The sequence below is a fragment of the Pongo pygmaeus genome, chromosome 19, assembly GCF_028885625.2.
Source record: "Pongo pygmaeus isolate AG05252 chromosome 19, NHGRI_mPonPyg2-v2.0_pri, whole genome shotgun sequence".
Taxonomy (NCBI): domain Eukaryota; kingdom Metazoa; phylum Chordata; class Mammalia; order Primates; family Hominidae; genus Pongo; species Pongo pygmaeus.
Genome location: NC_072392.2, coordinates 45,194,684 through 45,208,011, shown reverse-complemented (window position 1 = coordinate 45,208,011; position 13,328 = coordinate 45,194,684). Strand labels below are relative to the sequence as shown.

At 53.4% G+C, this 13,328-nt stretch overlaps 1 protein-coding gene across 5 annotated transcripts in view; it reads left to right on the top strand.

Moving 5' to 3' along the window:
* The window catches only part of MYO18A (myosin XVIIIA), a 105,948-nt gene that overhangs the window by 12,211 nt on the left and 80,409 nt on the right, over nucleotides 1-13,328 (top strand). For all 5 annotated transcript variants that reach the window (XM_063656100.1, XM_063656099.1, XM_063656096.1 and 2 more), the window contains exon 2: nucleotides 896-1,975. In XM_063656100.1, coding sequence (XP_063512170.1) covers nucleotides 977-1,975 — 999 coding nt within the window. In that variant the 5' untranslated portion in view covers nucleotides 896-976. The remainder of the gene's footprint in view (nucleotides 1-895; nucleotides 1,976-13,328) is intronic.

The window sequence follows — 13,328 nt, the reverse complement described above, 5'->3', positions numbered from 1 at the left end:
AGGAGATAGTGCATGTAAAGTGCCTGGCATTAGGCCTAGCCAGTGGTAGTCATTAAATAAATGTTGGTTCCTTTGAGTTCTGTTAGGCAGTGGCTAAGGGTGCTACTCTAGGGATAACAGGCTCAGGAAAGAGTCCAAAGAATGGGATGTCTGTTGCTTAAACGAACATTGTCTGTGGGAGGTGATGTTGAGTCCCTTTTCTTTTTCCTTTGAGTTTGAATCTTTTTTTTTTTTTTTTTTTTTTAAACAGGGTCTCACTCTGTTGCCCAAGCTGGAGTAGTGTGATCATAGTTCACTGCAACCTCGACCCCCTGGGCTCAAGCAATCCTCAGATTCCCAAGTAGCTAGGACTGTGGGCATGCACCACCATGCCTGGCTAATTTTAAAAATATTTTTGTAGAGATAGGATCTCACGGTGTTGTCCAGGCTGGTCTTAAACTCCTGGCCTCAATCGATCCTCTTGCTTCAGCCTCCCAAAATGCTATGATTACAGGCATAAGCCGCCCTGCCTAGCCTGTGTTTGAATCTTAAGTCAGGTCCCAGGTTGGCTTGAAGCATTCTCTCACCAGGAGGTCAGGTCTCCCACATACTACCTCCAGATACACCTAAGCCTTGGTCTATCAAATATTCAAGGAAATGACAGGCTTTGGAATCTGGGCTTTTACCGCCTTATCTAAACCTCAAGTTTCCTTATTTGTAAAATGGGGTAATAATAGTAACTACCTATAGAGGGTTGTAAGGATTAAATCAATGGAGACAATATTGGGTAAAGCAGAGTGCCTGGCACATAGCTAGCACCCAGTGAGGAGTAGCTGTATCATTTGGTTATGTCTGGACTGGAGACACATGAGGCTCTGTTCGAATAACCTTTCTCTCTGTGTGTTTCTGTTTGCAGCAGCAAAGTGGGGCACCAAGGCCCTGTGCTAAGCACTCATAATCCTCTGGGGGTGCTACCCCTACAAACGGCACCCCCACCATGTTTAACCTAATGAAGAAAGACAAGGACAAAGATGGCGGGCGGAAGGAGAAGAAGGAGAAAAAGGAGAAAAAGGAGCGGATGTCAGCGGCAGAGCTTCGGAGCCTGGAGGAGATGAGCCTGCGACGTGGCTTCTTCAACCTGAACCGCTCCTCCAAGCGTGAATCCAAGACGCGCCTGGAAATCTCCAACCCCATCCCCATCAAGGTGGCCAGCGGCTCTGACCTGCACCTGACTGACATTGACTCCGACAGTAACCGGGGCAGCGTCATCCTGGACTCGGGCCACCTAAGCACAGCCAGCTCCAGCGATGACCTCAAGGGTGAGGAGGGTAGCTTCCGTGGCTCGGTGCTGCAGCGGGCAGCCAAGTTCGGCTCACTGGCCAAGCAGAACTCACAGATGATTGTCAAGCGCTTTTCCTTCTCCCAGCGTAGCCGGGATGAGAGCGCCTCGGAAACCTCGACGCCCTCAGAGCACTCTGCTGCCCCCTCACCACAGGTGGAAGTGAGGACTCTGGAGGGACAGCTGGTGCAGCATCCTGGCCCAGGCATCCCTCGACCAGGGCACCGATCCCGAGCCCCTGAGCTAGTGACTAAAAAGTTCCCAGTCGACCTGCGCCTGCCCCCCGTGGTGCCCCTGCCCCCACCTGCCCTCCGGGAGCTGGAGCTGCAACGACGGCCCACTGGAGACTTTGGCTTCTCCCTGCGGCGCACAACCATGCTGGATCGGGGCCCCGAGGGCCAGGTCTATCGGCGTGTGGTCCACTTTGCTGAGCCTGGTGCAGGCACCAAGGACCTGGCCCTGGGGCTGGTGCCAGGAGATCGACTGGTGGAGATTAATGGGCACAATGTGGAGAGCAAGTCCAGGGATGAGATTGTGGAGATGATCCGGCAGTCAGGGGACAGCGTGCGGCTCAAGGTGCAGCCCATTCCAGAGCTCAGCGAGCTCAGCAGGAGCTGGCTGCGGAGCGGCGAGGGACCTCGCAGGGAGCCATCCGATGTGAGTGCTTCCCTGGGCACCTGGGCTGAGCAGGGATGGGGAATGTGGGCACCTCCTGCTTGACTGGGTAATCGGGGTACCCAAGAGCTGTGATCAGAGCCTAGCAGTGTGTAAGTGGGGAAGCCCTGCTGCTCTCTGAGCCTGTGGGGAAGCATGAACTCAGGAGAAGGTGCCCCATGCTCATAATCCTCTGGGGGTGCCACCCCTACAAACAGCACCCCCACCATGTTTAACCTAATGAAGAAAGACAAGGACATTAAAGGAGTCACACCTTTGTTTCTCAACCTTGTCTGGGAGCTGAGGACAAGTCCCCAAAGGTTCACTGCGGTAGAGTTCTGAGCAGTTTGGCCAGGCCTCATGGTTTTATGGTTCCCTCCAGTGTTCTGTGTCTGTTGGATTGACCTAACTGAATTCAGCGAAATGCCTTTCTCAGGGGTGCTGGGCTAGACCAAGCTCTGCCTGAACCTTAGTTTCAGCCCTGGAGCCCTTGAGAGAGCTCTGCTGTTGGTTAGTAATTACCGTGAAAGTATTCAGCTTCTCCATTACAAGGACGGGTGAGGGGTTTGGGCACCATATTTCCTGAGCCCTAAATTGGTGTGTATAGGCTAACATGTGTCACTTCCAGATATAAGAGACAATCTGGACAGTAAAATACAATATTTCCATGTTATTTAGATCTTGGGGATAAAAAAGGACAAATGATTTCAAATTAGGGCCGTCATGGAACATCTGAGATGTACAGCTGGTATGATTATATCTTTGGGAAGGATGACCTCAGGCCAGAGCCTCCTCTTGCCCCTGAGTGAGCAAGAGAATATCAGGTGAGGCTGCAGAGAAAGCAGGGGCAGATCATGGAGGACCTTGTAAGTCACAGTTGGAATTCAGATTTCATCCCAGTGAAATGGGACTATTGAAGGGTTCGAAGCAGGGGAATAACTGGATCTGATTTATAAAGATCACTTGGGCTCCAAGTCTTTATTACCTCTCCTGAAAGGAAAAAAAGCATGGACCTGGAAAAGCAAGAGGGATAAAACCTGCACAGATAGTATGTCCTGACTGTCCCTGAGACCCCAGCTGCCTGCACAAAAAGAGCAGCAGGAGGCACAGGAGCAGAGAGGTTTAGATCAGATGGAGGAGTGGATCTCCATGGGGCATCAAGCTCACTAATCCCAGGGGTCTTTTGATAGGGTGGCTACATAGCAGTTTGAATGTCCTGCCTGGAGATAGTATACGAAGGACAAGTTGACCACCTCTGGCCATCTTCCCCTCCCAGCTGTGGGTTTTAGGACCGTCCAGATCTGGCCCCTGCTGCCTGACCAGGACCTTTTGGTACTAAGTGACCAGCCAGATGTGTCAAAGTCAGAAATGGGAGGAAGTGCTAATGGGAGGAAACAGGCAGAGTCCCGGTCTCAGCTTTCTCCCAGGGAGGGGAAGCAGCTGCTAAGGATGGCTGCTCAACCCAGTAGTACCGTGGGCCTGAAGAGGGGCTGGCAGTGGTAGGGTCAGACTGTCAGGAAGCACTGTAGTTGGGTTCCAGGCCTTCCTTTAACCCAGAGCTAGCTGGGTTTAGGCAGCTGTGCTGGTCAGGGAAGAGTAGTGAATGGGAGGAGGCCTGTGTGGAAGACCTGGACTCTTCATTCCAGAAGCACACATTGAGCACCTACTATGTTTTAGCCACCAGGTTAGGTGGAACTCAGAGAACCACGAGGTAGAGAGGGAAGAACAAGGAGGGGTCTTTATGTCAGAAGCAAAGACTGGGCTGGGTGGTGGGGGCTCACGCCTGTAATCCCAGCACTTTGGGAGGCCGAGGCGGGTGGATCACTTGAGGTAGGGAGTTCCAGACCAGCCTGACCAACATGGAGAAACCCCGTCTCTACTAAAAATACAAAATTAGCCAGGCGTGTTAGTGCATGCCTGTAATCCCAGCTACTCGGGAGGCTGAGGCAGGAGAATCACTTGAACCAGGGAGGCGGAAGTTGCGGTGAGCCGAGATCAAGCCATTGCACTTCAGCCTGGGCAATAAGAGCTAAACTCCGTCTCAAAAAAAATAACAGAAACAAAGACTAACATGTTGCCATGCCTGTTTGCATTCTTCCAGGCTAACACTGCTTTTAGCAGATGGAATTTTCTTCTTAAAGAATGAATCCCCCAGGGGATTGTTGCCAGCTCCCTGCTGAACCACAGCAAGGCCTCTGTGGGGCCCTGGGCCTGGCATCCCAGATGCTGTTTGGTTTTCTCTTTATAGCACAGGGATCATCCTGGCATCTCAGATTTTCCTAGCTTTCCTTCCCAACTAGCTGCTGCTATCCCATCCCTGGGGAAGTAGATGGTTTAGCTTTGGAGGCCCTGGTGGATTCCAAGTTACAGCTGGTATCCCTGAAATGCTGGCTCACTCTAGCTTCTATGGGGTAAGCCCAGCTGGTGCCCAGAGGACTTCTTCCCCGAGCCTCAGCCTGTTTCATCTGCCAGAGGACACAGTAGCAAACCCCATCCCCATGCATCTCCTAGAGCCATGTGGCAGGATAAGGAGACACATAGGGCTGAAAGAAGCCCGTATCTTTTCTCACCCAGGTAGGTGGTGGGGACTCATGCCACGAGCAGAGAGGAGCAGGGTGAGCCCAGCATTTCCAGCTTCCTGGGACAGGGCTGGGAGTGGTGTGGGGTGCTGCAGCCTCTTCTGTACCCTCAGCCTCTATCTCCTCCTCTTCCTTTTACTCCTCCTGCTCCCTGTCTTGGCAGCAGTTCTAATCCCAGTTATGCACCAAGAGAAGTCTTCCCGCCTCCTCCAGACTCCTGGGAGGGATACCCTGATGACTGTAGCCCCACAGGGATAGCTCTTGCTGGCCACCCTGCCATCAGGCCATCCATCAACTGTGTCCACACATTGCCTGTCCCCGGGGAGTTCTGAGGGAGCTGACTAGCCATCTGTTCTCTTCCTGCACACAGATGGGGCCAGGCCTCCGGCTCCTCTCCATGGCCTGTTTAGAAGGCCCCAGGGAGACACAGCCCCTTGGGTTTCCCTCTCACATGGTGTGTGTCTAGAATGCTGGGTTCACACCTTCATGTGTCCTGGTAGCTGCTAGATGAGGTTCCGCTGGGAGCAGGGGTGAGCCACGTGGTAGGGTAGACTTACGGCCTGGTAGAAATCAACCAGCAGGCCTGGGAGAACAGCGTTTTCTTCTGCCATCTATCCTTCCACCTGCCCATCCACTAAGGAGGCATTTGTTGAGCAGTTACTGCATACTAGGTCCTGGGCTGCAGTGGTGAGCAGCACATAATCCCAGCCCCAAGGAGCTCATAGTAAGCGGGAGAGATGGTCCAGTAGCAGACCATGACAGCACCCTCTGAGAAGCTCAACCACAGGGGCCAGTCCTGGTGCTGGGAGTGCAGCAGAGGGGCTTCAAGTCCAGTCTTGTGGATGGGTCAGCGAAAGCTGACATCTGGGTAGTAGATGAGTGAAGGGGAGGCAAGAGGAAGGGAAACACTGTCACAAACACATGCCAAGGCCTAAAGTTATGGAGAGAGAATCACACATTTCAGGAATAAGGCTGGGAGACGGTGTGTGGGAAGGGAATGCTGGGAGAAGCACTGGGAGGCATCCACGGGAGCCAGGTCACGGAGGCCCCTGTGAGCTGTGCTGGGGAACGTGAACTTTAACCAAAGGGCACTGAAGCAATTTAATCAGGGAGCAGTAGGAACAGGTTTTAGGAAATCGCTCTGGCTGCTTATGGAGCATGCTCTAGGGTGTAGCAAAGTTGGCTATGGGGAGAGTGGTGAGGGAGTGATTGTGATCCTAGGAGAATGGATGGAGACCTGGACTCAGGTAGAGGCAGTGGGATGGAGAGCCATCTCAGACTCGAGCAACTGAGTCAGACTCTGGGGTCTTGGTGACCCACTGGTAGGGGCCTGAGGGAGAGGAGGGGTCACATGACCACCAGAGCACTGGGAAGATGCTACATTCTTTCCCCTTTGATTCCTTAGGGAAAGTTCTTGGGGGGCATCTGTATTTGGATCAGTTACTCTTAAGTTTGCTGAAGGCCAAGTGTTTCCTGAGTCTGGTGAGGTTAGGGGAGATGTTGGTAAAGTTGAGGATCTTAAAACCCCAGTTGGATCAAAATTCCCTCCTCCACTTCCATGAGTCTGGATGGGAAAGTCAAGGCCCATTGAGAAGGGGCAGAGGCCAGGCCTGGGAGAGGAGAAGGCAAGTCTGTCTGTATCCTCAGTCGGTCCATCCTAGGGGAGGACAAATGGAGTCCCTTAGGACGACGCATGTCCTCCTGCATCTGGAGTATAGGACTTTTCTGCTGAGCTCAGAAAAGCCCACCCAGCTAAACCCTGCCCAATGTGGTTGTCCTGCCATGAAGAGCCAGAGGTGCTGGCCAGAAAGCAAGGCCTCCTGAGCATTTTTCTTTTTTTTTTTTTTTTTTGAGACAGGGTCTTGCTCTGTCACCCAGGTTGGAGTGCAATGGGACAATCTTGGCTTATGTGCTCAAGCGATCCTCCCGCCTCAGCCTCCTGAGAAGCTGAGACCACAGGCACACACCACCACACCTGGCTATTTTTTTGTTTTGTTTTGTTTTTTGACATGGAGTTTCACTCTTGTCGCCCAGGCTGGAATGCAATGGCGCGATCTCGGCTCACTGCAACCTCTGCCTCCCTGGTTCAAGCGATTCTCCTGTCTCAGCCTCCTGAGTAGCTGGGATTACAAGTGCCTGCCACCACGCCTAGCTAATTTTTATATTTTTAGTACAGATGGGGTTTCACCATATTGGTCAGGCTGGTCTCGAACTCCTGACCTCAGGTGATCCACCCGCCTCAGCCTCCCAAAGTGCTGGGAATATAGGCGTGAGCCACCACGCCCAGCCTAATTTTTGTATATTTTATTAGAGACAGGGTTTCACCATGTTGCCTAGGCTGGTCTCAAACTCCTGAGCTCAAGCTATCTACCTGCCTCGGGCCTCCCAAGTGCTGGGATTACAGGCGTGAGCCACTACACCTGGCCCTCCCTGAGCTTTTGAGAATGTGGCGGGAAGGGAGAGGGGGTCTTTAAAGGAAGGCTTACCACTCCCCCCCAGCCAAGTCTAGTCGCTGTGGTAGGGGTACTTCTCCTGGTGGACCGTGAGGCTGCTAGTTGGAGGTTTTAGTGTATGGGGTGGAGTTTCTAGTCAAAGGCTTTCAGGCTGTCGGGTTCCTCATGAGGTTGTCATGTTCACGTAAACCACCTCCACACTCAGGTGGGTTTGGGAGAGGGCATGTTACAGTGGAAAGAGCATGGGCTTTGGAGCCAGAAAGACCTGGGTTTGGGTTTTACCAAAGTTATCAAACCTTTCAGAGCCTCAGTGTTCACTTTTCCCTCAGTAAATATTTAATGAAGTTGACCTAAGGACCGGGCACTGTGCTGGCATTGGGGGATTAAATAAATAAAATATAATCTTTCCTTGAGGAAGCATAGACCTAAGTAAAGAAATGCAAAGCTGCTATTGCAGAAGTCTGTGCAGGCATACAGTGAGGCAGGAGGAAGTTCTGCCTAGGGGGAAGGGGGGTGCAATCAGGAGAGGCCTCCTGGTGAAGGTGACCTGTTATCTCTATGAAATAGGCCTATTCTATCCTCCCAGAGGTTGAGAAGGTTAAGTTGGAGAAAGATGCATACCCAGTGAATTCACTCCAATTGCCTCTGAGAAGCAGAATAGAATTGCAGGCTGAAAGGAGACTTGCTTTTTATTCTGTATATTTTGTGGGTCTTTATATAAGGTAAGCATGTTTATGTTAGGCAAGTTCACGTATGTGAGATGTTGGCAGGTGGTAAATGCTTAGAAACATTAGTACCCTTCCCTTCCCTGTGCCCAGTCTCTAAAGCCATCCAAGGAGGGTAATTTTGCAGCTTCTTTAATTAATCCATCCTAGTGTTCACCCATCCTTGCTCCTGAGGTTTTCTGATGCTTTTTTTCTGGACTTTTCCTGTAGCCCTAGCCTTATAGACAGCCATGTGAAGGGAGAGATGGGCTTCTGGGTGCTTCCTATCCTTTTCTAGCTTATTAGAGGCCAGCTTCTCGGGCCTGCAGACTTGGCCATTGGTGGCCCTGCAGGAGATGGGCAAGTCAGGGTTGCCTGCATCTGGGAGAAGGACAGGAGAGCCCTTTTGCTGTAGGGGAAGCCCTAGACCCCTGGTTAGAAACTGTAAGAGCCTCATCAACCTTGTCCCTAGGGTACCTGGCTGCTGCCAGGAGTGGGGCCTGCAGGATTCCAAGGGAACACTCAAAATGGTCTTGCCTCCAGGTCTGCCAGGCCGGGTTTGGAGCACTGGGCTTTCCTAGGGCTTTCTGGTGGTGGTGGAGCAGCTGTGTGCTGCCTGGCTCAGTGTTCTAGAATGCGTCTGTTCCTGATTTTACTGCAGGTGATCCTTGGAGGGTTTTTGTTTTGTTTTGTTTTGCTTTGGGTTTTTGGTTTCTGTTTCTGTTTTTTGTTTGTTTGTTTGTTTGTTTGTTTTTTAAACAGGAAATTTTTCTTCATTTTGTGCCAAAGCTTCAGGCGCCCCTGGCATCTGAGTCTCGCCATGTGAGAATCCTGGCTTGGGGGCTCAGTGATGGACTCTATCTAAGTCCTTTAGGTAATGAAGGGCCGAGGGCAGGGGGCAGGTGTCAAGGGCACGGGAAGTGGTGGGTGAAAGGTCTTTGGGATTGTCTATCCTGGATTAGTGGGATGCATGGGACTGTCAGGGTGGAGCAGTGAACTAGATCATTTCCAGGGCTCCCTTCTCTGTCCTTGGAGGCACCATTCTGCTTTCTTCCTTATGAGATGCTCGATGAATTGCAGCCCTGGAGTACCCTGGCCATCCAGCCCGTGGGTGGTGGGCATAGTGCCCAGGCTGCATTGACCTGAGTATGGTACATGACATGGTCATGGCTGCTTCTGTGGGCACAGATTGGAGCCTTGGTGCAGGGGCAGGGTCTTAAAGGTAGCCTGCCCTTGCCCCTTCCTGTCCTGGTCCCTTCCTGCCTGCCCTGACACCCCAAGTCACCCTGCCCTCTGCTCCCTTCTAATCTCTCTTATTTACATTGGAATGGTTCTGGAAAATACCAGATATGCAAACATCCTGACTGGGGGTGAGTGGGGAGTAGGGTGAAGGGGAGTGTGTGGCGGGTGGGAACACAAGTATTTTAAAAATGCTGCAAATCTCTACAGCGTTTCCCAGAAACCACAGGCACACGCTGCCTGCCAGCAGGGCTCCCGCCACCCCACTGCACTAAGCTGCTGTATTCTACTCACTGCAGTCGTGGGGGGACGGTGGGGACTGGTGACCCAGCTGAGGTGAGGGCTCCCCTGCTGCCTGGGCAGGTGGCCTGGCGCCTCCATTGTCAGTCCTGGGCAGCGGGTACGGTTGTGCCCCAGGCATCTGGCAGCACTGAGGGCGTCCACCATGCCAGACAGCCACTGTGAAAGAGTGGAGTTTTCAGGGCCCCCACCTCTGCTGTGCAGTTTGATGGGGGCAGCCAATTCAAGAGTCCCGCATGGTGTTTGGCAGCAGCTTCTGTTCTGTTAAATACAGGGGACAGTGTTAGCAAAGCTTGCTTTTTCAGTTGTGGGCTCTAGTTTGGTTGGGAAACTATTTCCTTAGACCTGGGTCACCCCTCGGGCTCCCTTAATCTCCCGCCATGTGTTCTCCAGAATCAGGGCACGGCGTTCTGCCTGGTGCCACTCAGCCCGGTTGCTCTGCACAGACTCTGGGCCAGGGCAGGGTGTCGGGTGTTTGCCGGGTGTTATCTGTGTCGCTCAGTACGGTGCATAGTGTAGACACGTGCCCTAGGTGGTGTTTAATTGATCTGGGTAAGACTCAGCCGACGCAGGGCACAGTGGCTTACGTCTATAATCCCAGCACTTTGGGAGGCTGAGGTGGGCAGATCGCTTGAGCCTAGGAGTTTGAGAACCAGCCTGGGCAACATGGCAAAACACCATCTCTGCAAAAAATACAAAAATTAGCCGGAGGTGGTAACGCACACCTGTAGTCCCAGTTACTTGGATGGCTGAGGTGGGAGGTCCCTTGAACCTGGGAGGTTGGGGCTACAGTGAGCCGTGATTATGCCACTGATTATGTCACTCAACTCCAGCCTGGGACACAGAGCAAGACCCTGTCTCGAAAGAAAAAAAAAAGACTGAGCTGAACAGAAATGCCTTGGGGGAAGGGCATGAAAAGTTCTGGCAAGGTGAGGATAACATCTAACATTCATTGTAGGTTAGGCACTGTTCTCAGTGTTTACATATATTCACTTATTTAATTTTCTCAACAACTCTTTGAAGGAGGGATCATAACAATCTGTTTTAAAGTGAGGAAACTGCATTACTGAGAGGTTAAAGTTAGGCAAATTGCATAAGGTTGCACAGGTATTAAGTGACTCACCAGTACTTGAACTCAGGCCATCAGCTCTTGACTAGCCTGCTGTATAGGGGAGAGGAAGGCAGTATCCGGATATCCATATAAATCCACTGCCTAGCTCAGACCTTCTGACTCCTGCTGCCCTGTCACTAAAAGCCTCCTCACCTCCTTGTCATCCTTCCAGAAGGAAGCCAGGAGTGATGGGCCACTCTTGAGCTGTGGTGGTGTGCTGCAGAAGGGTGTGACCATTGCTCTCAGTGTCTCCTGAGGGTTAGCCAGAGGAAGTGAGCCCAAGTGGCAGCAGGCAGGATTCAATCTTGTGGGAGCTGGGAGAGGGAAGGGTGGAAGAGGGACGCCTTAAGAAGAGAAGTGGCACCTACATTGGCAGCATTCGATGTGGTCCCCAGGAGTGGAGGGCCATATGCTAGATCTGGGAGTCTGGGACATTGCCCCTCTCACCTTTTTGGTCCATACTGGCATGCTAGTGCTGATCTCCATAGCACTTGGGGTGACAGGATCCCTGCAGTGTCACCTCTGACCAAGAGCGGGCTCGCCGTGTTGCTCAGGGCCACGCTGTTGTTTCCTCTGTGTGTTGTGGAAAAACAGTGGCGGAGCACAGCCTGGCGGAGGGCCTGGCAGGGGTGGGGGCAATGCAGGCTTCTCACTGGCGTCTACCCTTGAGCTCCTGCTGTTCCTTTTGTCTGTAGCCCCTTTCCCTGCCCTCCCTTGTACACTTCTACACATTGGCTTCAGTTTGAATATCACTTGTCCCTGATCCTCCCAGACCATGTCAGGTCCCCACCTGGCAGCACCCCAGCCTTCTCATAGCATTCACAGGATGGTAATTACTGAGTTATCTCATTCCTTCTCCAGTGCTGGAGCACTGCACGAGAGCAGAGTATATTTGTTGAAGGAAAGAAATGATTCTGTAATCAGGAACTGGTTTCTCATTCTCTCTGTTCGGTCTTCCAGACCAGAACCAAAACTTTAGCTCAGTTTTGGGTCCTGGACCCCTCCCGCTCCAACTGACCTTGGTGACTTGTCTCTAGGACCTTAGCGTGTCCCGTCTCCACCCATGGACTGTTTCTTGCGTGCCTGGGGCCTGGCATCTCTCACAGGACTGGAGGAGAGGCAGCTCTGTGGGCATCCAGGAGCAGGAGCCTGGGAAGGGGGGTAACTGGGGACAGGCTGCCTCCTGCCCCCACACAGGAGCCCGCATGAAGGTGCCAGGCTTGGGTGAGAAGAAGATTCAGGGTTACATGGGGGCTACGCAGTGTCTGGCCCAGACCTTGGAGGAATGCGCCTGTCTCACTGGCTGCAGGTCTCTGAGGGGCTGGAATGTGGCCCGGTGGGGCTTCCTCTTCCCTTCTGCTGCTCTCCCTGAAGTGCCTTCATGCTGGAATGTCAGCAGGCTGGGAATTTTCACAGCAAGGATCTTACCCAGTCACAGCAATGGATTCCAGCTGGAGCCTGGGGACAGCTCCCACATGTCCCTACCAGGGAGGAGAGAGTGGGTGCCAAGGCAGCCCCAGTTGCTCTGCTCCTGGGGCCCAGGCTCAGCTCCCATCCCCTCTGGGAGACAGTTTTGGTTCCTGGAACCTTCCCGCTCTGACTGGCCTAGGTGACTTGTCTGTAGGACCTTAGCATGTCCCTACTAGGCCAGGACAGGGGGAACCTGGGCTTCTGGAGCTGTAGGGCTCAGGAGAGGGAGTGGGAGGCCTTGGAGCCCAGAGACTCCACCTCTGAGGAGAGAATGAGGCTGGCCATGTCCCACAAGGCCTTGCTACCTCTGGTGTGAACATGAGTCAGGGAGGGGAGCCGCCTCAGATTCCATCCTCAGGTGGGGCCGGGCCTCTGGACCCAGGTTCTCTGGCCTACTGGGGCCGCCCAGCCTCGGTTGGAGGTGGCCCTGCTGAATTCATCACCTGTATCTGTCTTCTACTCTGTGGGTCCCGCAACACCTTCGGGGCCTGGTTCCCTCTCTTAGTGACCTTTCTGGCTCCTGTGCCCTTTGCCCCCTGATGTCATTTCTGCTGGCTCCTCCCTCCCACTCCTGTTTCTGCAAGGAGCTGACTCACTTCCTCCCTCCCTCCCCAGCACCTCTCACTGCCAGCCCTGGGGCAAGCAGGGTCCACACAGGGCGGCAGGTTCTTCCCATGGAGCTCTTCTCTGGCAGCAGGACTGAGGCTGCCCCGGCCCTGGGGCAGAAGAGGGCTGCATGTGTGGTGGGGAGGAGGCAGAGCTCTGTGCTGTAGGAAAGGCCAGATGCGGATGTCCCCAGAGCCTTGTTGCAATCAGGGTGGGACGTCAGGACACCTTGATGAACACTGCTCCATGTCAGCCCCTGAGCCTGGTTCTGTGGAGAAGAAAGGCTGAAGATAGCACCCTGTGATGATGGAGCCTATGCTTCTGCAAGGACAGAAGACATGTGCAGGAAGATCGATCTCAGCCCTGGGTGGCATGGGCTAGAGGCCAGGCAGTGACAGCACTGTCAGGCAGCGTGAGACTGTCATGACTCCCCGTGACACCCAGTTTCATGCCCGGCCCCAACACATCAAGGGGAAAGTATCTAGAGATTCCAGTAGAACCTTCCAGGGACATGGTGAGGGGAAGGGTCTGATACCATCTCCTTGTGTGGTTAGTTCTTCCTGCTGGGGGCCCTGCCTTCTGCCCCTGCCCCTCCCTCATGTGTGGACTGCTTTGGTTGTGGAGCTGATTGCAGAAGCACTGGGCTCAGAGCAGTAAAAGATTTCCTCCCCGGCTAGGCTGGCATCTTCTGCCTTGCCCTCCCCAGAGCTGTCCAGGCTGTGGGAGCTAGTGTGCCTGGCACTTCAGGCACGGGGGGAACCCAGCATGTGCTGAGCCTGGCACAGCCCTGCCTCCTCTCAGCAGGCACCTAGGTTCCCTAAAGGACACGGGCACAGGCTGGGTCGAGTCCCCACTCACTTGGCCATGCCTCAAGATCAATAGAAGCAAGAGGGA